This window comes from Neolamprologus brichardi, chromosome 11 (assembly GCF_056152115.1).
Source record: "Neolamprologus brichardi isolate AB-2024 chromosome 11, ASM5615211v1, whole genome shotgun sequence".
Taxonomy (NCBI): domain Eukaryota; kingdom Metazoa; phylum Chordata; class Actinopteri; order Cichliformes; family Cichlidae; genus Neolamprologus; species Neolamprologus brichardi.
The window spans coordinates 31679576-31702888 of record NC_142114.1 but is presented as its reverse complement, the minus strand read 5'-3'; the positions used below and the strand labels follow the sequence as shown (position 1 = coordinate 31702888).

General features: G+C 47.1%; 2 protein-coding genes across 3 annotated transcripts; one reads left to right on the top strand and one right to left on the bottom strand.

Moving 5' to 3' along the window:
• The first annotated feature begins 323 nt into the window (after positions 1-323).
• On the top strand, positions 324-10058 carry kiaa0319 (KIAA0319 ortholog). 2 transcript variants are annotated; one of them, XM_006805583.3, is made up of 16 exons: positions 324-493; positions 1340-1397; positions 2860-3500; positions 3579-3666; positions 3786-3884; positions 4206-4337; positions 4419-4572; positions 4648-4796; positions 4899-5050; positions 5175-5313; positions 5398-5557; positions 5629-5765; positions 5852-5974; positions 6969-7059; positions 7135-7226; positions 7642-10058. In XM_006805583.3, exons 2-16 carry the CDS (start codon positions 1355-1357, stop codon positions 7797-7799), a joined length of 2358 nt encoding a protein of 785 aa, XP_006805646.3. In that variant the 5' UTR covers positions 324-493; positions 1340-1354; the 3' UTR covers positions 7800-10058. The 2 variants fall into 2 exon arrangements, with proteins under 2 accessions (XP_006805646.3, XP_087704725.1); XM_087848599.1 differs by lacking the exon at positions 324-493 and having other exon boundaries at positions 1010-1397; positions 5175-5557.
• On the bottom strand, positions 8229-13705 carry aldh5a1 (aldehyde dehydrogenase 5 family, member A1 (succinate-semialdehyde dehydrogenase)). The gene is made up of 10 exons (XM_087848600.1): positions 13245-13705; positions 12171-12254; positions 11353-11523; positions 11115-11231; positions 10875-11018; positions 10621-10764; positions 10394-10552; positions 9802-9965; positions 9644-9702; positions 8229-9364 (listed from the first exon to the last, which is right to left on the bottom strand). The coding sequence occupies exons 1-10, from the start codon at positions 13533-13535 to the stop codon at positions 9153-9155; spliced, it is 1545 nt and encodes a 514-aa protein (XP_087704726.1). The 5' UTR covers positions 13536-13705; the 3' UTR covers positions 8229-9152.
• Between the last annotated feature and the right edge of the window lie 9608 nt (positions 13706-23313).

The following is a 23313-nucleotide window of genomic DNA, read 5'->3' as shown; positions in this document are numbered from 1 at the left end:
AAGGCACACAATGGAGGGCAAAGAGCAAATTAATGCAGTTCATTTAATCCGCAACGGAACTCGCACATTATTCCCGACAAAATAAAAGCATAGTTGGGTTTTGAAATTTCCAGTAAAGGACAAAACTTTTCAAACAAAGATAAATGTGTTAAAATCGCGTTACATGAAGCAGATATCCATAAAAAAGTCCAGTGTATGCTCGCTCCCTGTTCATTTCCCCTGACATGGTGCTGATATAACGGTTTCATTTCAAACACTAGGATTTGTAGGCTTTATTTTGAAAGGTGTGACCGGATGTGTATGCGTGTGATTTTCTCGGACTGTACGGCGCTTGTGCTTTCTCAGCATCGCAGTGTGAGCAGGTAAATCTTTGTGGTTGAACCCCCACCGCTGAGTCCAGTATGAGGCCCGCGGGGCTGACGGGGTCCGGCCGGGCGGAGCACTGAGGAGCCGAGAGGCCTGCTGGGAGGCCCGGAGCGCCGGCAGGAGTCAGGTGCGTTACATCCAGGTTAATAATAACCCGCGCGCCGTTTGCGGGTTCCATAAAAAAAACCCGCAAACGGCGCGAGGACGGTGTAATCAGTGAAACGTGCGAACACTGTGACGTCTTTTGTCTTGGGGCAGTAAAATGTTAAAAACAGCGACCTGCGACGGCAGGTGCTGGATTCTCATCGTAATCTGCGCGGTTATCCTTCATCATGCAGAACTACATTTAAAAATCTGCAAAATTAAAGATTTTTTTTCAGCAGAACAAAAAAATCAGATGACTAACGTGAATTCCGTTTTCTTTCACTACGTGCTGCGATTCGGCTCGTTTATAAGTGGTGGTGCTTTTTTCCTGCCTCGTCCTGTTTATCAGGTTCCCTCAAACGGCCTCGGTTTGATTTTTTAGCGCAAGGTTTCGGGTTTACTGGCCTAAACCTATGCCGAATTAAAGAATGACTAATTTGGGCCCTTCAATTTTTATGAATGAAGCTTATTATTTACTTATAAATAATGAAACATAAACTAGTAATTTTCTGAATGGTACCCTGAGGAGCGTGGCAGCCAGAGCGATGCCTGCGATGTGATTTTTGCGCTTTTAGCTCCTGATAAACAAGCACGTGTTTGCTTCATGGGCAGATTTTTTTAATATCAAATGAGGTGTTGTGGCCTCGCGGGGCCGAAGCTGCGTTTGTTTTCAGTGACAGCGTGGCTGCTTCGTGCTGCTGGGCGGGGCTCCCAGGTGGCGCTGTCCACCGTGACGGTGCTGAAACCGTGCAGGGAGGACCACGTCACTGCTGTCAGGTGTGTGAGGAGCAGCGAGGATTTTTTAACCTGCTGTGATCGATCGTTTCAGGCTGACGGACCAACCATGTGGGAAAACATGCTTCTGCTACTGATCCACGCGGTGGAAGGTAAAACCATTTAGAAACCTGCAAATGTGGACGTGTCAAAAATGTCAGCATGGATTAAACGTGTCATACCCAGGACTGTTTAACTGTTGGGAAGGTTACTTTTAAAATGTATTCCACTACAGATTACAGATTACATGCCCCAAAATGTATTTTGTAACGTATTCTGAATACTTTGGATTACTTAATATATTATCATGCTGTTTACAACTACATGAATGTACTATTGCTGTGATTTATTACTGTTACTGAAGGTTACTCTCCACACCAACACCAGCTAGATGTTTAAATCTTAATATAAATGAGTAACAGTAGGTGGACATTAGGTAAGGCTGCACTTTTTGCAGCGATCTCATATAGAAACTATTCTACGCGTATATAAAACAGGTCAGCGGCTCCGAACCGTAGTAAAGGGACCTCTGGCTAATACGGTGGGTTCTGTGTCGGCTCGTAGCTGAAAACTAGCTTTACTTTGTTGTCTGGGTCAACTTTGCTAGCAGAGACAGAGAGAGGCGTTGAAAGGCTGCTCCAACAGAACTTATTGTTTCAGAGGAAAACACGAACACGGTGTACAGTCGAGTCTTAATAGCTTACTTACAACTGGGCTCGTCAGGCTCTCTTCTTGGCTGCAGTGGTTATTATTATATTTACATGCTTCCAGCTCCCGTTTCTGCTCGATGACAGCTCGTACTTTTCCTTTTTCTCCCTCCCTCGCTCACAGACACATCACGGGTCCATCCTCCCTGCAGCACGGACTACACCATCAGGCTACATGCTTTAGGGCGATGCCTGTAACACTCTGCTATTGCCTTCATATTAAAATCATTTTTTGAACAATAATATTTCTTCCCGTCATTATGCGGCAGCATGTAGAGGTGACCTGGGCCGTGAGACTGAGACACAGACATTAGAGCCTCTTAATGCGTGTTTGGTTTGGGTTTCCGTCGGCGTGGAAACCAAAAACAGAGAGGGCATCACCGAACATATGAAACAGGGAAGTACCGCCGTGTAATCCATTTATTTCAACAAAGTAACTGTATTCTAAATACCACCTTTTTAAACGGTAACTGTAACAGAATCCAGTTACTCATATTTTGTATTTTAAATACGTAACGGCGGCACATGTACTCTGTTACTCACCAACACTGTGTTTAACTTTAATTCATTTATTTAAACTGAAATTTTGAACGTGCCAGCCTGTACTCTTATTCTGGTGATGGAGGAAAACTAAAGGATCAATTATAAGTGTGCAGCAAAGACACAAAGAGAAGGGCAGCAGCTGACTTCATCTTAATCTGTGAGGGCGGAGCATCATTTATGGTGAAGCTGAGCTTCTGCCCTTTGCAGTTTAAAGCTCAGACGTCTGCAGGCTGCAGGTGTCTGCAGCGAGCGGACGCCTGCAGTTCATCAGGAAAAATGTGAAGCCGTCTCTCTTCGCATCTTATTAAACCTGTTTCTCTTGCAGCTGCAGTGGCATCTCAGTGCTGGCAGGGGGCGACCTTCTCCGAGGCCGTGGTGTCTCCCGTGGTCGAGAGCAGCGGTATTCTGCGGGTGCCCAGCGTGTCGTCCCTGCCGCAGTGCGTGGCGGCGTGCTGCGACCTGCCCGGCTACGACCTGGCGTGGCTGTTCGAGGGCCGCTGCTACGTGCTGAGCTGCCAGCAGAGGGAGAACTGCCAGCCCCGGCAGACGCCCGGCGCCGACTCGTTCCTCGCCTTCCTGCGACGCCCGTCCCCGCAGACGCTGGTGCTTCAGTCCCTGGTGAGGGGGGAGCCGTACGGCGGGCGCTGGAGGCCCCTCTCGCGCTCGTCTGAGGCGCCCGGCGACTTGGAGGCCCTGAAAGATCTCTCCCTGTTCGACACGCCACATCGAGGCTTCCCGGACCCCGGGATGCTGGATGTCGAGTACTCAGAGGACAGCCAGGAGGAGAGGGGTGGAGCCAGCCCGGAACAGGAGACCAATCAGCCACCTTTGAAAGGGGGGGGCAGCTTCAATCGATCAGAGGCTGAGGATGGTCCAGAGAGGGGGCCGACAGAGAGCAGCGCGGCCCCGGACGTGGGGGAGGAGGGTGGGGCCAAGAGACCGACGGAGGTGGCGCCACAGGAATCAGTGAGTTCAGAGCGTGAGCTCATATGATACCTGTCTCCATGGAGACCAGTCTGCAGCCTGTCATTGTTCTCCCTACAGACGCAGAGCAGCTCCACCTCTCCACCCCTGAGACCCGAGACCAGCTCAGAGCCAGGCCACACCCCCAGCAGCCCCACAGCAAACCCAGGTAAGCACCTCCGTCAGGTCGCAGCTTCACTCCAGTTCAGATAAACTTTAGCAAACGTGTCTGAAGAGCCTCAGAGGTCCTGTCCCTCTGACCAACAGTAACTTGTCCTCCACATGCAGCTCCACCCCTGCTGGTGTCTCTTGGAAACCCCGTAGAAGCGACCACAGTGAAACCCGCCACTCCAGCTGCTCCTGAACCTACCAGCAGACCCACGTCAGGTGAGTTTATGACTAAAAAATGTTTGTTTAGATCAACATTTGATCTTTTTTAATATTTTTATTGAGTTGATGTCAGCCAGAGGAGTCGCCCCCTGCTGGTCACTGTAGATACTACACGCCCCGCTCTGGTTTAACGTGAACTTACTGCCCAGGAGAAACTTTGTGGTGGGTGGAGGTGACTCATTTTAATAAGTGGGTGGTGTTCACCTGAGACAGTGTGAAGGTCAAAGTTCAGTTTAGAGACAAACAGGTGACCTCAGAGAGACCAGGTGAGGAAGCAGGTAAATGAAAGGAAGAATTTCACCTTCATTTCTCGCACAGACGCTGTGAAGCTGCTTCAGTCTGCAGCCGGAACTCCACCTTCCACCACCCACCTGACTGTGACCTCTGACCTTACTACCCCAACCTTGTCAGCAGCCAGCTTTAACGCTACGACGGCGACTGAGTCAGCAGGTAAGCTCAACGGGTTTAATGCTTTCTGTGGCTTCACGCCGACTTCACGCCGTCTCTTTAAACCTCCTCTCACTTTTCCAGCTTCAGCGTCACAGGTGGGAGGGTCAAACCGCGGTCCGGTGGCCGTCGTGGGCCCCGACAGGAGCCTGTCTCTCCCGGTGAGCCGCTTGCTGCTCAACGGCAGCGGCAGCAGTGACGACAGCGGCATCGTCAGCTACCGCTGGGAGGCGGTCAGGTAAGTCTGGAGCCTCTTTTCGTGTTTCTGTGACTGAAAGATCAAATTTGTTCGGTCGGGTTTCGTGTTTTCCAGCGGGCCTCCCGGGCTGAGGCTGGACGACGCCGATCAGCCCGTCGCCACGGCCTCAGGGGTTCGGGCGGGGCGCTACACCTTCAGACTGACCGTCGCTGACCAGGAGGGGGCGACAGACAGCGCCTCGCTGACCGTCAAAGTCCCAGAAGGTGAGCGACTCGGTGTTATTCATGGAAGGCGGAGCTCTTCCTGTCAGACTCGTTTAAATCAAACGCGCTGATCTAAGGTCGTCTGCTTCCTCCAAACTCCAGCCAGTAGCTTTCTTCCGGTCGCCCACGCCAGCGGCAGCCACTCGCTCACTCTGCCCAACAACTCTCTGGTCCTCAGAGGTTCGGTGACCAACGCCGATCAGACCGCGGTCCACTTCCTGTGGATCCGAGACAGCCAGAGTCCTGCTGCCGGGGTGAGTTCTGACCGGCGCCGTGACGGTTTACGTAAGAATGAGTGTGACGCTTCAAATCAGTGACGGCTGATCGACCTCACGCTGTGTGTGTGATGGAGTGACCTTTGACCTTTGCTTGTTCCAGGACGTACTGTACGGCTCGGACACTCAGCCCTCGCTCTACCTCGCCAACCTGGTCGAAGGCACCTACCTGTTCCAGCTGAAGGTGACCAACGCGCAGGGGCGCTCCGGCTCCGCCACGGCCACTGTGGAGGTGCGACCAGGTGAGGCTGGAAGCTCGCCGTTCGTCCCGTTTTGTGTTACGCGGGCTTGTGCCGACATGGATGTGTTGTCCCACGTGTCTGCAGAGCCCGGCGGTGGCGAGCAGGTGGAGCTGGAGATGCTGGTGTCGGTGTCTCAGGTGAGCGTGGCTCAGAGAGACACGGTGGTCCGACAGCTCGCCGCTCTGATCCACGTCCTTGACAGCGACCTCCACGTGCGAGCGCTGCAGGGACACTCCCACATCAGGTACCTGCACGCACCGCAGCATTGCCACTTCACGTGCCGGCTCGCCATAACCTGTGATTCTCTGCTTGCAGCACCGTGTTGCGCTTCTCCGTGCACGGCACCTCGGGGCCCCTCTCTGCCTCCCGATTGGTCGGCGTGCTGCGCAGCCAGCTGCTCTTCGAGAAAAGCGACTACCTGCTGTTCAGAGTCCTGAGGGTGGACACCGTCTGTGAGTCCAGCCGGGGCGCGCCTCACCTGTGACACCTGAAAGGGGCGGGGCATTTGTCTGGGTTTAACACGCCGTTTCTCCCTCAGTGTGTCTGCTCAGCTGTTCGGGGCGTGGTCAGTGCGATCCAATCACCAAGCAGTGTGCCTGCGACCCCTTCTGGACCGAGAACCTGATTCGTCGTTACCTTGGCGACGGAGAGAGCAACTGCGGTAAAGTGTGATTTATGGTCGTCAGTCACGGCAGCGAGTCTCAAACGTTTACATCCTCACATGACAGAAAACTTTGTTTACATTACAAACTCGTTCACAGTGAATCCTTCAGTCTTTAACTTTTGTAACAAAAATGTAACAAAAATGTAACAAAAATGTAACGTTCATCCCTCGACTGCTTCATTCGTCTGCAGCAACAAGTTGAACAGGATGTGAAACAAACATGGAAACAAAGTTCAGTCTTAAAGTCCAGAAACTTGTGAACGGAGATGAAACATCATTTAGTGAGAGTTTAATACTTTTCTGTCTTACTGGCTGCAGAGCTGTGGCGGGGCGTGGCCTGAGCAGCATCCCCAATCGCGCCTCGCTGGCTTAAAACAGAAAGAACTGGGTCCTGTTGTTGTTGTAGCCGAAACGCTGCAGCTGCGTGTAAGTCGACAGCCGCACAGCGGTGCTGAAACCCGGGACTGGGGCGTGACAGACCCGCCCACGTGTTCGCACTTTTCACGACACGGCTGTCGACTTACACGCAGCTGCAGCTTTGCAGCAGATGCGCATATTATTAATGTAACTGCAGCGAATTTGTTTGTTCCGCTGTGAAAGTGATTCTGATGCGTGCGCCACACCGTGTTAGTGTCGTCACTGATTCATCACCTTTATTTATAAAACACTTTAAATCACAGCTGAGTGCTGTACACTGGAACTACATAATAAAATAAGAAACAGCAGCGGCGTGATCAGAGAAGGAAACAGATTTGATGGTAAACGGGTCTCTGAGGTCACGGAGGGAGAGAGAGCTCTTTTTATTCAAACTAACATTGATTTGATTAAAGCCTCCAAACGAGCAGTGAAGCCTGTGCGCGCCTGTAAACGCGCCTGTAAACGCGCCTGTAAACGCGCCTGTAAACGCGCCTGTAAACGCGCCTGTAAACGCACCTGTACGCATCACAGCAAACATTCAGGTGACGTTCCACACGTTGTGCTCCTCTGACAGAGTGGAGGGTCCTGTACGTCATCCTGACCAGCTTCGTGCTCGTCGTGCTCATCCTGTCGCTCGGCTGGACGTTCATGTGCTGCTGTAAGAGGTGAGGACGCCGCTGCAGGTGATAGACTGATCCCAGGTGTGTCTCTGTGTGTGAACTGGTCTCTGCTGCTTCCAGGAGACGACAGACCAAAGCGAGGAAGAAAACCAAATACACCATCTTGGACAACATGGACGAGCAGGAGAGGGTGGAGCTCCGCCCCAAATTCAGTGAGTCACATTGCCATAATCCGGGTCGGTCTGCGGCGGCGTTCTTGTTGGTTCCTGAAGTCGTTTCACTGCGGCTCAGTTAGTCGTCACCTTGGAGGCGGTCCTGCGGGGTCGCTGATTCACTCTGCAGCTGTCACGTGACCAGGGTGTGGCTCACCGCTGTTGTCCTTTCCCAGGTGATCCATGCGTTCTCCCACCTTGGGTCATGTGACTGAGTGCAGCGACCCCCGGGACCTCAGGTAAGAGCGGAGTCGTCTTCATGAACCAAAACGAAGCCGCTTCCTGACTGTTCCTACGTTCCTGGGAACGTCCCGCTGTTCTTTAGAGCAGACGTTTCCCCGGAGCGGCGGGAGGCCGTCCTCCATCTTTATTCAATAACTGAGACTTGACCCCCGCTGACCTTTCCCCTGTGCAGGTATCAAGCACCGCAGCACGGAGCACAACTCCAGCCTCATGATGTCCGAGTCGGAGCTGGACAGCGACCAGGACACCATCTTCAGCCGCGACCGGCCGGTCCGCAGCAGGAACCGCATCAGCACCACAGCCGCCCGCAACGGCGACGCCTTCGGATGACGGGGCGGCCGACCTCTCGCAGACGCAGGATGGTGCATTCTGGGACGTGTATGAGGGACCACATTACCCAGAATTCCAGAGAATGCTAACATGTCCCATTTCAAAGGACGCGAGGAACTCGAGACCTGGAGGACGGACGCGTGTCTGCTCGGACAGATAAGAGCGAGAGGGCGGGGCACGTCAGGCATCGCATCACACCACCGCCATGTGCCCGATTCACAGCTGTGAGCTCGTTAGCTAACAGAGCGCTCACCAGGAAACACGGCAGAGTCAGCTGACGACGGCGTCCGATCCCAGCGACGGGAAAGAAGCCCGGGTCACAGACGCCGTCCGCCAGGTTAAACTTCATCAACGTTTGTTGGCTAACGAGAAGCAGCGTGTGAATCAGAGACGAAGGACGTGACCTCCGACATGAAACACCAACACAGCTCGAAGTTACACAAACTCGTCTTTAATGTGGTCAGAATACAAAATGCACACGTGAACTTTGACCCCATCAGCTACAGTTACAGAGACAAACATCCAGGTATTAAACTGCTACGAGAACGTTTCACATGTAGACGAGCCGACAGGTTTGCACCCGTTCATGTTTTCATGGCTCGACGCGGCGCCCGGCTGTCGCTCTGTCGGCGCGTCGCTCGTCACGTGCACAATTTCTTTAGGAATGAATCAAGTTTCACGATTCAGGAGGATTCGTGCTGGAAGCTTTATGGACGCTCGCTGAAGAAAATAATGTTTAAAACAAGTTTCATCACATTTATTCATTTTCAATGGTTTGTTAGCCCCTCCCCTTCAGTTTACAATCCCTTAACACTGATAGCAAAACCAGCCAATCACAGCAGACAGGGCAGATAAACAGACTGAGTAGCGCCTCCTACTGGTGTGAGTTTAGGCAGTTTAATTTAAGTTCAAGTTATTAATTTAGTTATTATTATTAGTTTAGTTATTATTTAAGTTCAAGTAATTTAAGTTAATTTAAGTTCAATTTAGGCGGTTCAGATAAGTTTAAACGCCCGTGTGGCGAGCGACTGACCAACCTTTATGGTTCGTGTGCTGCAGGGAGGCCGGCGCTCTGACGGCGAGGCTGAATTACTTCGTAATGGTGAACTTTTGTGCTTTTCACGTAACTTTGTTTCGTGTTTAGTTTGGTGGGCGGGACCATCGTGTAATATGACAAGCATAAGCAGCCAATCAGAAGCGAGGAGCGACAGCTGATTCACAGTCCTGGTTGGACGTTTTTTAACCTGCATGAATTCAAACTTTATTGAAGGAGTTATCACGTGTTAATAAAAGAATCCGACGCCTCCACTGAGTCGCAGCTTTCGTCCCGCCTCCTCTTCCTCCTCTTCCTCCTCACGGTTTGAGGCCTCCAAAGCACACGTACTTCACTTCCAGGTACTCGTCGACGCCGTACTTGGAGCCCTCGCGGCCCAAGCCGGATTCCTTCACCCCACCAAACGCGGCCTCTGCCGTGGACACCAGCCCCTCATTGACGCCGACCATCCCCACCTCCAACGCCTCCGCCACCCGCCAGATCTGACTCACATCCTGTGAGTAGAAGTAACCTGAGAACAAAGGAGGAGGTTAGAACGACGAGGCACCGCCACGTGAACCTTTCTTCTCCAGGGTCAGACGTTAAAGTCGGCCACGCTGGAATCGAGACGAGACGTCGCTAAACTGATTTCCTGTCACACTTCCTGGTTTGTCCATACGGGGCGGGGAAAAAGCATAATGAGGCTAATTCACAGCTCTGAGTGCTCAGAAACCGACACGTCTGTGACGATGCACGATCAGCGATCTGCAGTCTAGGAACCAATCGGCTGCATGCACGCAGGTGCACTCACCTGCCAGCCCGACGCTGGTCGCGTTAGCAATAGCCAGAGCCTCCTCCTCCGTGTTAAACCTGCAGATCAGACACAGGCGAGCTCAGACGGCGTCACAATAAACGAGAATCTGCGTCTAGCCGGGATTAACCCCGCCTCGATCATCTGTGTGGACTCGCCTGATGACGGGCACGAGCGGCCCAAAGGTTTCCTCCTTCGTGCACAGCATGTCGGCGGTGACGTCGGCCAGCAGAGTCGGCTCCATGAAGGAGCCATCGAGGCGCTTCCCGCCTTTTACCACCTTCGCCCCGCGGGACACGGCGTCCGAAATCTGATGTAGCACCTGGGGGGCAGAGACGGCGTTCAGCGGCGTGCTGGTGCGGTCTTTAAACAAACAGTCATTTATCGTCGGCAGTAATGTGTCATGTAATTAATATATCCTTAGTTTCTTATTATATTGTTTTATGTATTTTAATAATGAAGGTTTGTAGACGAGGCCACAGACTGAAACAGGAAGTGTGGAGCTGCACAGCAGGTTAATAAAACAGGAAGTCCGACAGAAAAGAGAAACTATGAGCAACGTTTGTATTGAAGCTGTGACGTGTAAAGTACCAGAATAACACCTGTATGAGACACAGGTGTTATTCTAATGTTAGATCCTGTAACTGGCGTCTGGGCTGTGCAGCTCTCTGATTGGATAAAATAAATAAATGTTGTAACACTGAGTCGTTTCCTCTGTTCTGTCACGGGGACGAAAGAATCGGTGTTTACCTTCTCTGCGGCGCGGGCGTTGATGAGCGGCCCCTGCGTGGTGTCGGGCTCCGAGCCGTGACCCAGACGCAGCTCGGCATCCATCGCTCGCCCCAACTTTTCCACGAAGCGGTCGTAGACGGCGCTCTGGACCAGAAACCGGTTCGAGCACACGCACGTCTGCAGGAAGAAGAAGCGTTAGTGTGCACAATGGTGGCGTTCAGCAGGTCAGCAGGAGATGCCCTCACCTGGCCTGAGTTCCTGAACTTGGATGCCATGGCTCCGCCCACCGCTTTGTCAAGGTCTGCGCTGTCAAACACAATGAAGGGGGCGTGGCCACCCAGTTCCATAGATGCCTTCTTCACGGTGTCAGCGGCCATTTTCAGCAACACCTGCAACCGAAGTTTTATTTTAAAGAAGAGTTTCTGCTTTTTATGTGGATCTTACCCGCAGCCAGCAGGCGGCGCTGCAGGCGGCGCTGCAGGCGGCGCTGCACTCTGACCTTCCCGGTTGCCGTGGATCCAGTGAAGGAGATTTTCGCCACCAGAGGGTCGGTGCAGAGGACCTGCCCGACCGAGGGCGTCGACTCTCTGGAGCACGGAACCACATTGACCACGCCTGCCGGGATGCCCGCCTGCTCCGCCAGCTGAGGGGGAAAAAAAAACACAGGAAGTGACTCAACAATGTGTGTCCCACGAGGAAACAAAGTGCCGACCCCTATCCAGATGTTTGACGTACTCACCTCTGCCAGAGCGAGAGCCGACAGCGGCGTGTCCTCAGCTGGTTTAACCACCACCGTGCAGCCGGCAGCCAGCGCGGCGCCGACCTTCCTGGTGATCATGGCGCTGGGGAAGTTCCACTGGAAACGACCAAAAGCAAATCCTTTGCAGGACGTCATGTGACGCATTCATTAGGGGTTATCGATTAAACTCGATTCTAGCTTGGACAACGGGATATCAATTCATTAACGAGCAGCTCACCGGTGTGATGATGGAGGCCACGCCCACCGGCTGCTTCAGGAGGAGGAGCTTTCTGTCTTTGACTGGAGATGGCACGATGTCACCGTAAACTCGCCGCGCCTCCTCAGAAAACCACTCGAGGAAGGAGGCGGAGTACGAGATCTCCCCGAGAGACTCGCGCATCGGTTTACCCTGCAACACACGCGCACACACGCACGCACGCAGACGCACGCAGACGCAGAGACACGCACGCACACGCAGAGACACGCACGCACAGACACGCACGCACACGCAGAGACACGCACGCACACGCAGAGACACGCACGCACAGACACGCACGCACACGCAGAGACACGCACGCACAGACACGCACGCACATGCAGAGACACGCACGCACACGCAGAGACACGCACGCACATGCAGAGACACGCACGCAGACGCAGAGACACGCACGCACACGCAGAGACACGCACGCACAGACACGCACGCACACGCAGAGACACGCACGCACACGCAGAGACACGCACGCAGAGAGACGCACGCACACGCACAGACACGCACGCACAGACACGCACGCACATGCAGAGACACGCACGCAGAGACACGCACGCAGAGAGACGCACGCACACGCAGAGGCACGCAGAGACACACACGCACGCACACGCAGAGACGCGCAGCAGGATGAAGATGAGTGTTTGTTACAATAAACTTTTACAAAAACTTCTTGAGGTTTTCTCATTTTGTAAAACAAACATTTTAAAGTATTTATTTGAAAAGTACTGCAGTACAAGTACTCACTGGTTGCTGACGTGTACTGCATGTTCAGGTGTCATACTCACACATTCAAACGTGATCAGCTGGGCGAGCTCATCTTTGTGCAGCGTCATCAGCTCGAACCATTTCCTTAGCAGGACGCTCCTCTCCTGCAGGACGACCAATCAGAGCACAGCACGGGTCACCTGCACGCCTCCATCGTCACATTTAACCGTTCGCACCTGTTCCCGCCAACATGCTTCACTCACATTGATGGAGACTCGGAGAGAGAACTTTAGTTTCATCAGCCATACACAAACAATTCTCACATTTACAAAAATCTATAAACTTCAGAGAAAATACTGTGAAACAGTTTAACGTGAAGGACCAGAGGACACATCCGGTCCTGAGTTTAACTGCATCAAACACCTGCTGTCCACCAAACCGTTCAAACACGTCGTACTTGTAGCGTGTGCTGTTAGCGGGAAACTGCGTCTCCTTACTGCAGCCTTTGTTTTGTGACTGTTTCAGGGACGCTGCTCATCTCGGCTCACATGTCTGCGAATCTTCACCTTTGATCACTTTATTCTGGTTTGCGCACATCCGCTCCGAGTGGCGCAGCAGCAGGAAGACACTTGTTAAAGTTTGGGTTCAGTCTAAAAACGGATTTCTGTGAATTATGAGTTAACCGAATAAACATTTAATGTTTACGGAAGCTGTTTGACGCCATACTCAGTCAATATTTATCATTTAAGGTAAATTTATAGTTTTAGTGGAGTACGGAGGGCGGAGAAGGCCATGAAAGAAAGTTTTGGATTTGTGTGAAAATCCCTGAATCAGGTGGTTTCTGTGTTAGCCGTAATAAAGTCTGACGTGTGTGTATAACATCACTGAGATAAACTCCGTCAGTCAATATCAATCATGTGCGTAAGAGTTCCAGGCTTTGAGTTGACTACGGAGGGCAGGAAGTCCAATTTAAAGAGTGAAACCTGCACATATCGTAGTATCCGGTGAATTTTATGACATCCGAATAAATGTCTGGCTTCTGTCAGTCGGGAAGATGCCAGCGTTGGGTTGTTTCGTTTAATTTTCAGGGCGGAAATGGGAGATTAATTTTAATAGTCGGTTTTTAAAGTGGAGTTCTGTGAGAGCGAGCCTACCTTGGCCGTGTACTGCTTCCAGGAGTGAAACGCTTTGTACGCAGCGTCCACCGCCTGCTTGGCCTCCGCGGGGCCGCAGTCCGACACCCGGGCTATCTCCTGTCCGGTGGCCGGATCTAGGACGGGGAACACCGAGGCAGCGGAGATCCAGCGGCCGTCCACGTAGCCCTGCGTCCGGAGGAGCGGAGCGGAGACATCCAGGCTGTAGCTTCTGTGCATGGCGGCGGGCAGGCCGGGGAGGAGCTGCCGGAGGAAGCAGCGGGTCTTCAGCACGCAGACAGCAGCGGACATACCGGGGGGTGTGCAGCCGGGGAGCCGGACTCGGTGCTGGATGTTTGATCCGTTCGTTCGCGCAGGTCCGCAGCTGGAGCCTCGTGCGGCTTTCCGTCGGTTTCAACCGGCGCGACAGTCACGTGACTCCGTTCAAACGCAGCGAGCCTTCCGCCCGGAGCGCCCTGTCTCTGCCGGGGACAAGTTTGTTTTTAGAGGCGGGAGAAACACACATACCCACACCAGTACCATCATCATCATCATCATCATCGTAACATGATCAGAAGAACAGAATGAAGGTGAAAAAGAGTGAAGCTCAGTGATGTTACCAGCAGCTCTGAGGTTCTGCTGATGATATTCTCTCTCCAGCCTCCATCAGCATCTCCCACAGTGCTCTAATGAAGCCGAGTCTGAGAGAGGAGTCTCATCCACACTCCGAACCCACGGTGAAGGTGTGCAGGTGTGTCAGGGACCTGTAGGAGGACAGGAAGGTCTCCTCCCAGTCCAGATACACCTGCGCCCTGCAGCTGTAGGAACTGGGATGCTGATGCTTTTGATCACGTGATGTTGTAGGTCCCGGTGTTGTGCCAAAGTAGTTACCCCCGTCAAAATTGTTTCCCATTCACGGGAGCGCGCAAAGTAGGAGGAGCCACTTGCCCTACGTGTCACTGATGTGCAGTCGACGCAATAAAGAGTAAAAGCTGGAGAACAGCAGACTCGATGAATTTAATATTAGCTTCGTGACGTGTAATGCGCCTTAAACTGTGCACTGAAATAAGCTGCTGGAAAAAGACTGATACGATAAAACTGTAAAACCAGACGCGATCATGGAAACACGTCGCTCTGCAGTGAATTTACGCTCTGTTTACACTTTGTAGCGAAGCGATCACGAAAGAGTTTGTTTGCAAAATAAGTCACAGTAAAACTAATAAGTGCAGAAACTTTGGAGACGATTTCTTCTTCACAGCAAAAGTTATGGAGGATACAGATGTTATCAGGCTGTGTGGCATCGGCTGCCAAAATGTGCCCCCCCCCCATCAATAATGCACCTTGGCGTTGCTATCACGAAAGAGTTTATTTGCAAAATAAGTCAGAGTATAACTACAGAAACTTTGGAGACCATTTGCTTTTTTTAGACTTAATTTAACATCCATATGTGTAGATGTGTGTTCTCAACAATCTGCCATAAGAACAGCTGCTGTGGACCTTCAGTGTCAACGATGTACAAGCGACACAAATAAACATCTTCTGGGCTTTTCACGCAGAGCTGGTGGAACCACGCAAACATCTCTCACTGAATCTGTAAGAAAATAAATAATTACAAACCCCAATGTTAAAATTTCATTTATGGGAATTGATCGTAACAGTTAGCAGTCATGATGTCATTACCCGTTTGTTGTTTCATGCTCTTCTTCCCGCAGAAATCACAGATGTTTGTCAAGTCATCTGTTTTAAACAGTGAATAGCACATAGAGTATTGAATGAAGTAATAAGTGCAGTAGCATACTCTATGTGCTATTCACTGTTTAAAACAGATGACTTGACAAACATCTGTGATTACCAAGCCATCGTGATGAAAATATTCATGATGTCTGAACACTGAATGGTGGAAAATGAGTCACCTGTCTCTAGGAGGAGAGTGGTGGCAATTTGCAGCCTGTGTGTGTTTGTAGACGGAAAGTCTGTTGACTCTTTTCAGCAAACTGAAACAGATTCTAAGATGGCTAAATATGAGATCGTAAATGTTATTTATAGTAATTTGTTTTCTATGAATCAATTTCTTTCTTTTATTATGTAATTATCTTATATTCCTTTTCCTGTCATTAACATTTATCACAACACAACATTTCCAATATTCTCGTATATATGTATGTATTACGGTTGCACAGACTGCAACTCACAAATAACTGCACTAACTACTATGCCAAACTACAACTTGGTCTATGGCAGGGGTGTCCAAACTCCGGCCCGCGAGCCAACTGCGGCCCGCGATCCATTTTTAATTGGCCCGCAAGTAATTTTATAAATAGAATAGAATATGGCTGCACTTCAACTTTTGCTTGAGTGTATTGCACTTCTTAGTTTTAACACCAGGGGGAGCTGCTGTCGATCGAGGCAGTTGCTCCACCAAAAAGGACAATCACAGAAGAAATTTACCCCAAGTTAGTTACTAAACATGGCAGAGCCAAAGAAGCGAAAGGTAGAAAGTGAATGCAGAAAATTTCAGACATGGTGGGAGAGTGAATATTTCTTCAATGACTTCAAGGGGAGGTGTGTCTGTTTGATCTGCACTGAAATTATGGCAGTTATGAAAGAGTATAATGTACGACGTCATTATGAAACCAAACATCAGGCCTCCTACACTGGTGCTGAGCCAGAGCAGAAATTAAAGCAAAGGGTAGCTCTCCTGCAGGGTCAGCAACAGTAATTTTTTCGTGCTCAAAAGGTCCAGGAAAAGGCTCCAATAGCAGCTATGAGGTCGCCCAACTCATCGCAAGACATGGCGAGCCTTTTTCAGATGGACACCTCATAAAACACGGCCTCGTTAAAGTCACCCAAATAATGTGCCCGTCAACAGCGTCAGCATGTCCAGAAATCCAGTTGTTGAAGACTCGTCAGCCAACATTAAACTGCAACTGTCTGATAAAGCTGTGCTTTTGATGTTTACTCCATCGCATGCGATGAGAGCACTGACGCCACAGACGCCACACAGCTGCTATTTTTTTGCGGGGAGTGGACGAGAGCACGTGTCCACAGTACCCGTGTGTTAATGTGCAGGTACACATGCTTCAAATACCAATAATGCGCATCAATTCTGTCACTACCCTGCTTTTGCACACCACTTTCTTATCTGCGCTTTTCTTGTTAACACACAGAGTACACACCGCTGTGCACAGCGCACGCACACGCAAAGTCAGCTGATCTCATCTGATGCAGATTTGCTCCTTGATCAAGTGACATTTGATTTTTGGCACGAGTGGCGTCGGATCAGCACCGCAGCTGGATGTCCCGATTTACATACCCAGCGCAGCTGATACTCACCAGAATAATTTACTAAAATGATGCCCTCCTGTTATTAAGTCCAGGTCAGTCTGTTAATGTTGATAACGGTTTCAAACGGACGTTAATAGGTGTGTTGCTGAGCCCAATAACTTAATTAACCCTCATAATGTCCTCCCGATTTTCATACACCTGGGGTGATCAGGGGTCAAAAATGTCCCCACTTCATTTGAGTGTTTTTTAAAGTATAAAGTATAAATTGTCAATCAATTCAGTGTTACATCTTAGTTTTACTTAAGACCAACACATTAACACAAAATTTACCCAACATTTTACATTTTAGGGCCACCACACCTTGTTTACAAAAAATACACCCTGTTTTTAAGCGAAAATAAAACAAGAAAATTAAATATTTAATTGTTTAGATAATTTTGACTATCTGACTAACTACAGAGTGCTATATGTTGAACTTCAGTGAGAATTTTTTTTTTGAACCATTTAAATTTTTTAAATGGCAGCACATAATCACACCTGGGGTGCTCAGGGGTCAAAAATGTCCCCACTTCATTTGACTGTTTTTTAAAATATAAAGTATAAATTGTCAATCAATTCAGTGTTACACCTTAGTTTTACTTAAGACCAACACACTAACACATAATTTACCCAACATTTTACATTTTAGGGCCACCACACCTTGTTTACATAAAGTACACTGTGTTTTTAAGTGGAAATAAAACAAGAAAATAAAATATTTAATTGTTTAGCTAATTTTGACTATTTGTCTAACTAAAGAATGCTGTATGTTGAACTTTAGTGAGAAAGTTTTTTTTCAAGCGTTTATAAATTTTAAATGGCAGCACATAATCACACCTGTGGTCCTCAGGGGTCAAAAATGTCCCCACTTCATTTGACTGTTTTTTCAAGTATAAAGTATAAATTGTCAATCAAGTCAGTGTTACACCTTAGTTTTACTTAAGACCAACACATTAACACAAAATTTACCCAATATTTTACATTTTAGGGCCACCACACCTTGTTTATAAAAAATACACCCTGTTTTTAAGCGAAAATAAAACAGGAAAATTAAATATTTAATTGTTTCTATAATTTTGACTATCTGACTAACTACAGAGTGCTGTATGTTGAACTTCAGTGAGAATTTTTTTTTTGAACCATTTAAATTTTTTAAATGGCAGCACATAATCACACCTGTGGTCCTCAGGGGTCAAAAATGTCCCCACTTCATTTGACTGTTTTTTCAAGTATAAAGTATAAATTGTCAATCAATTCAGTGTTACATCTTAGTTTTACTTAAGACCAACACATTAACACATAATTTACCCAACATTTTACATTTTAGGGCCACCACACCTTGTTTATAAAAAATACACTGTGTTTTTGAGCAAAAACAAATTGAGAAAATAAAATATTTAATTGTTTAGATAATTTTGACTATCTGACTAACTACAGAGTGCTGTATGTTGAACTTTAGTGAGAAAGTTTTTTTTGAAGCATTTATAAATTTTATATGGCAGCACATAATCACACCTGTGGTCCTCAGGGGTCAAAAATGTCCCCATCTGGTTTGATTGATACTTAATTAATATGAAGTCGATTTTTCCCCCACTTTTAATTAAAACTTAATTCAAACATTTTTAAACATTTTTTTTATTCCATTTCAAATTTAAGTCTGATAAAAACCTCATAAAAAGGAATTTTTTCTTTGTTTTCGGGTAAAAAATAAATTAAATCATCAGTTATCGTGATTATCGTTTCACAACCAGAGTCGGTTGCTTTAACAGATGATCACAGACGGCTTTATGTCAAAGTTAATTTAGGAAGCTGTTTTTAAACTACTTCAAGTTTTTTTACTGGCAGCAAATAATCACATCTGTTGTCCTCTGGGCTCAAAAATGACCCCGTTTGCTTTGACTGTTTATAAAGCAAGAAGTATAAAATATCATCATCTCTGTGTTTCAGGGTTATTCAACTTTATTCCAACTCGTTACCTGACAGTTTTCTATATTTTGGCATGGTGGGAACACCAGGGCATGGGGTCTGAGTAAAGGCAAACTTTCACGAGGACAAAGACGTGTCCATATTTGACACAAGCACGTTTGAGCACGTTTGTGTCATGAACGATGATCATCTATTGTGTCTTTATCAAGAAATTATATCCTTTTTGTGCTTCTATAATTAATCTTGTGTCACCTTTAAAACTTCTCTACCAGACTCAGGATGTCATAAACTGGCCGTAGCGACTCTACTGGATGCACGGCAGTAAGAATCAACACACCCACATACGCCTACAGCTGCATTCGATCCATTTTTCTTCCTCTCTCGTTGTCCCTCCTTTTTTGTCATTGAGTTGGCTGCAGAGCAGCTCATCTGCTGATTGGATGGTTGTTGGTTCAATCTCTGTGTGCTCTAGTCTGGAGTTCTTACCAAGGTGTCCTTGGGCAAGTTACTGAACCCCAACTTGGTCTCTGATGCATCCATTGGCATGTAAACATTCAAAGGCAGAATACAAGCAGAATACACTGTGTGTAATGCTTTCAGTACTCGAGTAGAAAAGCAACTGAAGGAGTATGGGACCTGGCACATGTGCTTGGACTGTGGTAGATCGTCTTTCTCTGAGGCACATGAGAGACTCATGCATCATCTGACACTGGGAAGGATAGAAGACCAGATCAATGTTTCCTCACATTACTGCAAATACTTCTCTGTCTCAGCTGACTCCTCTTTCCTGCTTGATTCTTTGTCTTCATCATAATTGAAATGAAAGATGTGTAGTCCTCTGACACATCTTCTATTTCAGTTTCACATTCTGAAAATTCAAGAAACTTCAAGAAGCCCAGTCACTTTCTTTCCAAGCTTCTCAGACTACCATGTCCTGGAGGCCTGAGAACCTACTTGAACATAGTTCAGATTCTGGTGGGTGATGTGCTTTTTCAGAGAAAGGGTAACATGTGCTCTAAATATTAGCTATATTTTCATTATCTTCTAACCCTGGATCTTCCTGAACATTGATTCTTCCTCCTCATTATACTAGAGGACAATATGTGCTTTGTCCTGCTGGTCATTGCTTTGCACAACATGGTAAAAAAACGGAAGAAAAAAAAATTTAAGACGGACTTTTGCAAGATCTCGCAAAACAAACTCGGGATCTCGCAAAACAAACTCGGGATCTCGCAAAACAAATTCGGGATCTCGCAAAAGTTTTGCGAGATCTCGCAAAAGTTTTAGCCGCATTCTTCCCATTAGCTCGAAGCTAACGGGAGGTCGAGACCTACTACAGCCGGGAGGAAAAACTTTTGCGAGATCCCGAGTTTGTTTTGCGAGATCTCGCAAAAGTTTTGCAAGATCTCGCAAAAGTTTTGCGAGATCCCGAGTTTGTTTTGCGAGATCTCGCAAAAGTTTTGCGAGATCCCAAGTTTGTTTTGCGAGATCCCGAGTTAGTTTTGCGAGATCTCGCAAAACTTTTGCGAGATCCCGAGTTAGTTTTGCGAGATCTTGCAAAACTTTTGCGAGATCTCGCAAAAGTCCGTCTTAATTTTTTTTTCTCCCATGTCCCCTGCGGGGCTCCGTACAATACGAAGCACTTTGATGCGACTGTTGTTGTGATTCGGTGCTGTGTAAATAAACTTTCATTGAGTATAGAGCACCTGCCTCCTCATTGTGCTGCCTGTTGTTGTTGTTGTTGTGGTTGTTATGACCTTTGCTTGACCCCACACATCAGTGATCCAAGATCAAAGATGTTTGAAAGCAGTATATTGTGAAAATACGGCTCTTTGCAGCACTTTGTACTTTGGGGTCATTTTTGACCCCTGAGGACAGCAGGTGTTATAAAATCCAATAAAAACCCCATAAATAAATCAAATTACTTAAAACTTATTCCAATCACGCATAGTATAGTAATGAATAACTTCTGTTATTTTCAGACCATTTAATGAATAAAAAACACATTTTTGATAGCAAAAGATTTCTTTAGAGGACAAAAATGACCCATGGACAGCACAAGGGTTAACAAACTTGAAATGTGCCCGTCCCATTTTCCCCTTCATTGTTTTTTCTCTGTGCTGTAAATCTTCTGTCTAAGAAGAAATCTGAGGCTGCTGTTCTGAGAATGAGCTACCAAAGCTTTTTCTGAATAAATCAATAAAGATCCATTTATGGAAAGCTGTGATGAAGGCAGTTTTGTCTTTAATTATATTCAACAATATAATATATTCAACCACTTTTAAGTGATTTTTCTAACTTTAATACACTAAAGTTAAGGTTATATACCTCATTTCTAGTAAGTGACCCCTCCTATATTTTTATGTATGTGGCCCTCAGTGAAAAAGGTTTGGACACCCCTGGTCTATGGCATCGATTAGTGCACAAATATACAAAAACCATCAAGTTCCAGTCAAAATACATCCAAATCATTCAAGCTGCGCTCAACAGAAAGTTCTGCCTCACGCTCACCTTTCTGCTCATCGACATCAGGTGCTGTGACCAGGTGAGTGCAACCACATTTATCATCTACCACACCCATGAGACGCCCCACACCCGTGCACCAACACAGTGAGTCCATTTAAACCACTTAGTCAAAAAAGGAACAACTCATATGGCTCCTACACCTACTGAACATTATTCTCCCCGTGTGATATTTTCTAATGTAAAAATCATACAGACATCAGGTCCTCAAATAAACATTGAAACATGGGGAGACTTCTCTTTAACAACAATATCAGAAGAACACAAACATTTAAACCTGTTGCTGCTAGTTTTTAATTGTGAGCACCAATTTTTTTTATTTTTTTGATTGACATCATACTTGTAATTGTCATAATAAACACAAAAATAACAACAACGAGTTTAATAAAGGGTCAAAATAAATTTGAACAGTTATCCTTACCTTGTTGATTCCAAACACCTGGTTTAGTTTCTCCGAGTGGATCAAGACACAGCGACTTCTGTTCTTGTGGGTAAATGACCGACGGTAACATTATGTGGAGAATTACATGTTGTAACAGTTGCTATTGTAATGCAGTGTATCGCCACACGGCGGCGCCTCCTGTCTCATGACTGGTGTGTCGCCCCCTTTTTGTTCTTCTTCGCACTCCTCCTGTAATGGATGCTCCCCTGTGTACGCGGACTAGTGTGCTCTTTAGTAATGTGTGGTAGAGGCAGCACTTTTATTTTTGATACTGTAAATAAATGAGAACTTTTTGGAAAGTCAGAAGCTGCTGCTCATTCGCTATCCACTTGCACACCTCCGCGGCTGGCTTCATCTCCACCGCACGTTATAATGTAATAATTCAAGACTTAAGATTATTTGCATGCCAAGCATTTGTCTATAAAACTGATTTGATGAATATTGTAAATGCAATTATTTTTTTTACCACTAATGTCCAGTGATGATGTTCATTTACAGTTCCCAGAATGACTTCATGCTCATGGGTTTGATCTTCAATTGAAACAAAAGAATAAAAATATTAACTTCAGACATAAAAAAAGAAATGCAATAACATGTTGTTTAGAGTCCTTTTTTATTAAAGCAATTTATGATATATTATATATTGTAGAATATATATATATATATATATATATATATATATACACTGAGAGTGCTGGGTATACAAGTCTGGCCTAAGTCTTCGGTCAGAAAGTTTGCATCAGTCCAGGAGTTTAGTTCACTGTCTTTAATGAAGCTTCACAGAAGAACTGGTTACTGTGGCAGATGCAGTACAGGTGACTATAGGCATGGTTGTCTGGAAACAGAAACAGGTAAAACTATAATTGGTAGGGTCAAAGATAACTAAGCAACAATCAGAACACATCATCTACTCAGACACAGCAATATTTTACAATGTCCACAAGGGGGCGCTGTAAGACCAGAAGTTGGCTAAATAGCGCACATCTTCCCAGTTGCTAGTAGTAAAGCAAGAACGTCGCAAGCTAACAACAGTTAAACTAAACAATAAACAACAGAAAAATCCTTCAGCCGCGGGATGTAAAGATTGGAGGAGATTCTGGTCACTGGTATTAACTTAGTGCTAATTAATTAAATAAACCTACTAACATGATATCAGTGTATAGAGGCATAACTTTAGCTTTAACATACACAAACAACTATAACTATTATCACACCAGTTAACCTGTCAAAGGTAATAACACTTACTGTTTCATTAACGCACACCGAATCACACAAACTGCGTTACAACTGCTCTGCGCCTTTCGTCTCTCACCCTCTGCGTGACGCGCACATGATCACTGATGCGCTCATTTGGGTGCGCTTGATTCTTGCCTCTAGACATCCTGAGGCCGAGTCAGCAGGGGATTTGCACATATATCATCCACTTATAAAGTACTCTGACAGCCATGATTCACCCTCATTTCTTTAACCTGTGCAAGAAGCTGGACGATCTTATACTTTTTATAAGTGGTTTTGCACATTACTTCCTCCAAGACTAAAAAAGGTCTTTCTAAGGATTTGTTTTGGACATGGAGTTCATTTTCAATCATTTTCAATGCGATCCTTGTACCATCTGCAGAATAATGTTTAATGTTTCTTCAGCCTCTTCAACAGTGACGTATGAATCACTTGAGAATAAAAAGGTACCTATTAAAGAGATGAAGCAGTGTTGATGATTTCAAAAGAGATATTAGCCCAAATGTTTGCAAATCTCAGCTTTGATTGGAGTGTGTACAAAAAAGGAGGAAACCAGACAAGCAGAGAACAAACGAGAACTGGCAAGTCTAATAAACTATCCACATGCCGGCTTGTACACATACACGAGAGACACGAGAG

Bases quoted from the DNA above. Each gene is read 5' to 3' on its own strand.
- kiaa0319 (XM_087848599.1), top strand. From the start codon at position 1,139: ATGAGGTGTTGTGGCCTCGCGGGGCCGAAGCTGCGTTTGTTTTCAGTG. The intron at 5,558-5,628 runs GTACCTGCACGC...CTCTGCTTGCAG, and splicing joins CAGGGACACTCCCACATCAG to CACCGTGTTGCGCTTCTCCG. The intron at 5,766-5,851 runs GTGAGTCCAGCC...TTTCTCCCTCAG, and splicing joins CCTGAGGGTGGACACCGTCT to TGTGTCTGCTCAGCTGTTCG.
- aldh5a1 (XM_087848600.1), bottom strand. From the start codon at position 13,535: ATGTCCGCTGCTGTCTGCGTGCTGAAGACCCGCTGCTTCCTCCGGCAG. The intron at 11,524-12,170 runs GTGAGTATGACA...CGTGTGTTGCAG, and splicing joins AGCTGATCACGTTTGAATGT to GGTAAACCGATGCGCGAGTC. The intron at 11,019-11,114 runs GTGAGTACGTCA...TTTCCCCCTCAG, and splicing joins CGGCTCTCGCTCTGGCAGAG to CTGGCGGAGCAGGCGGGCAT.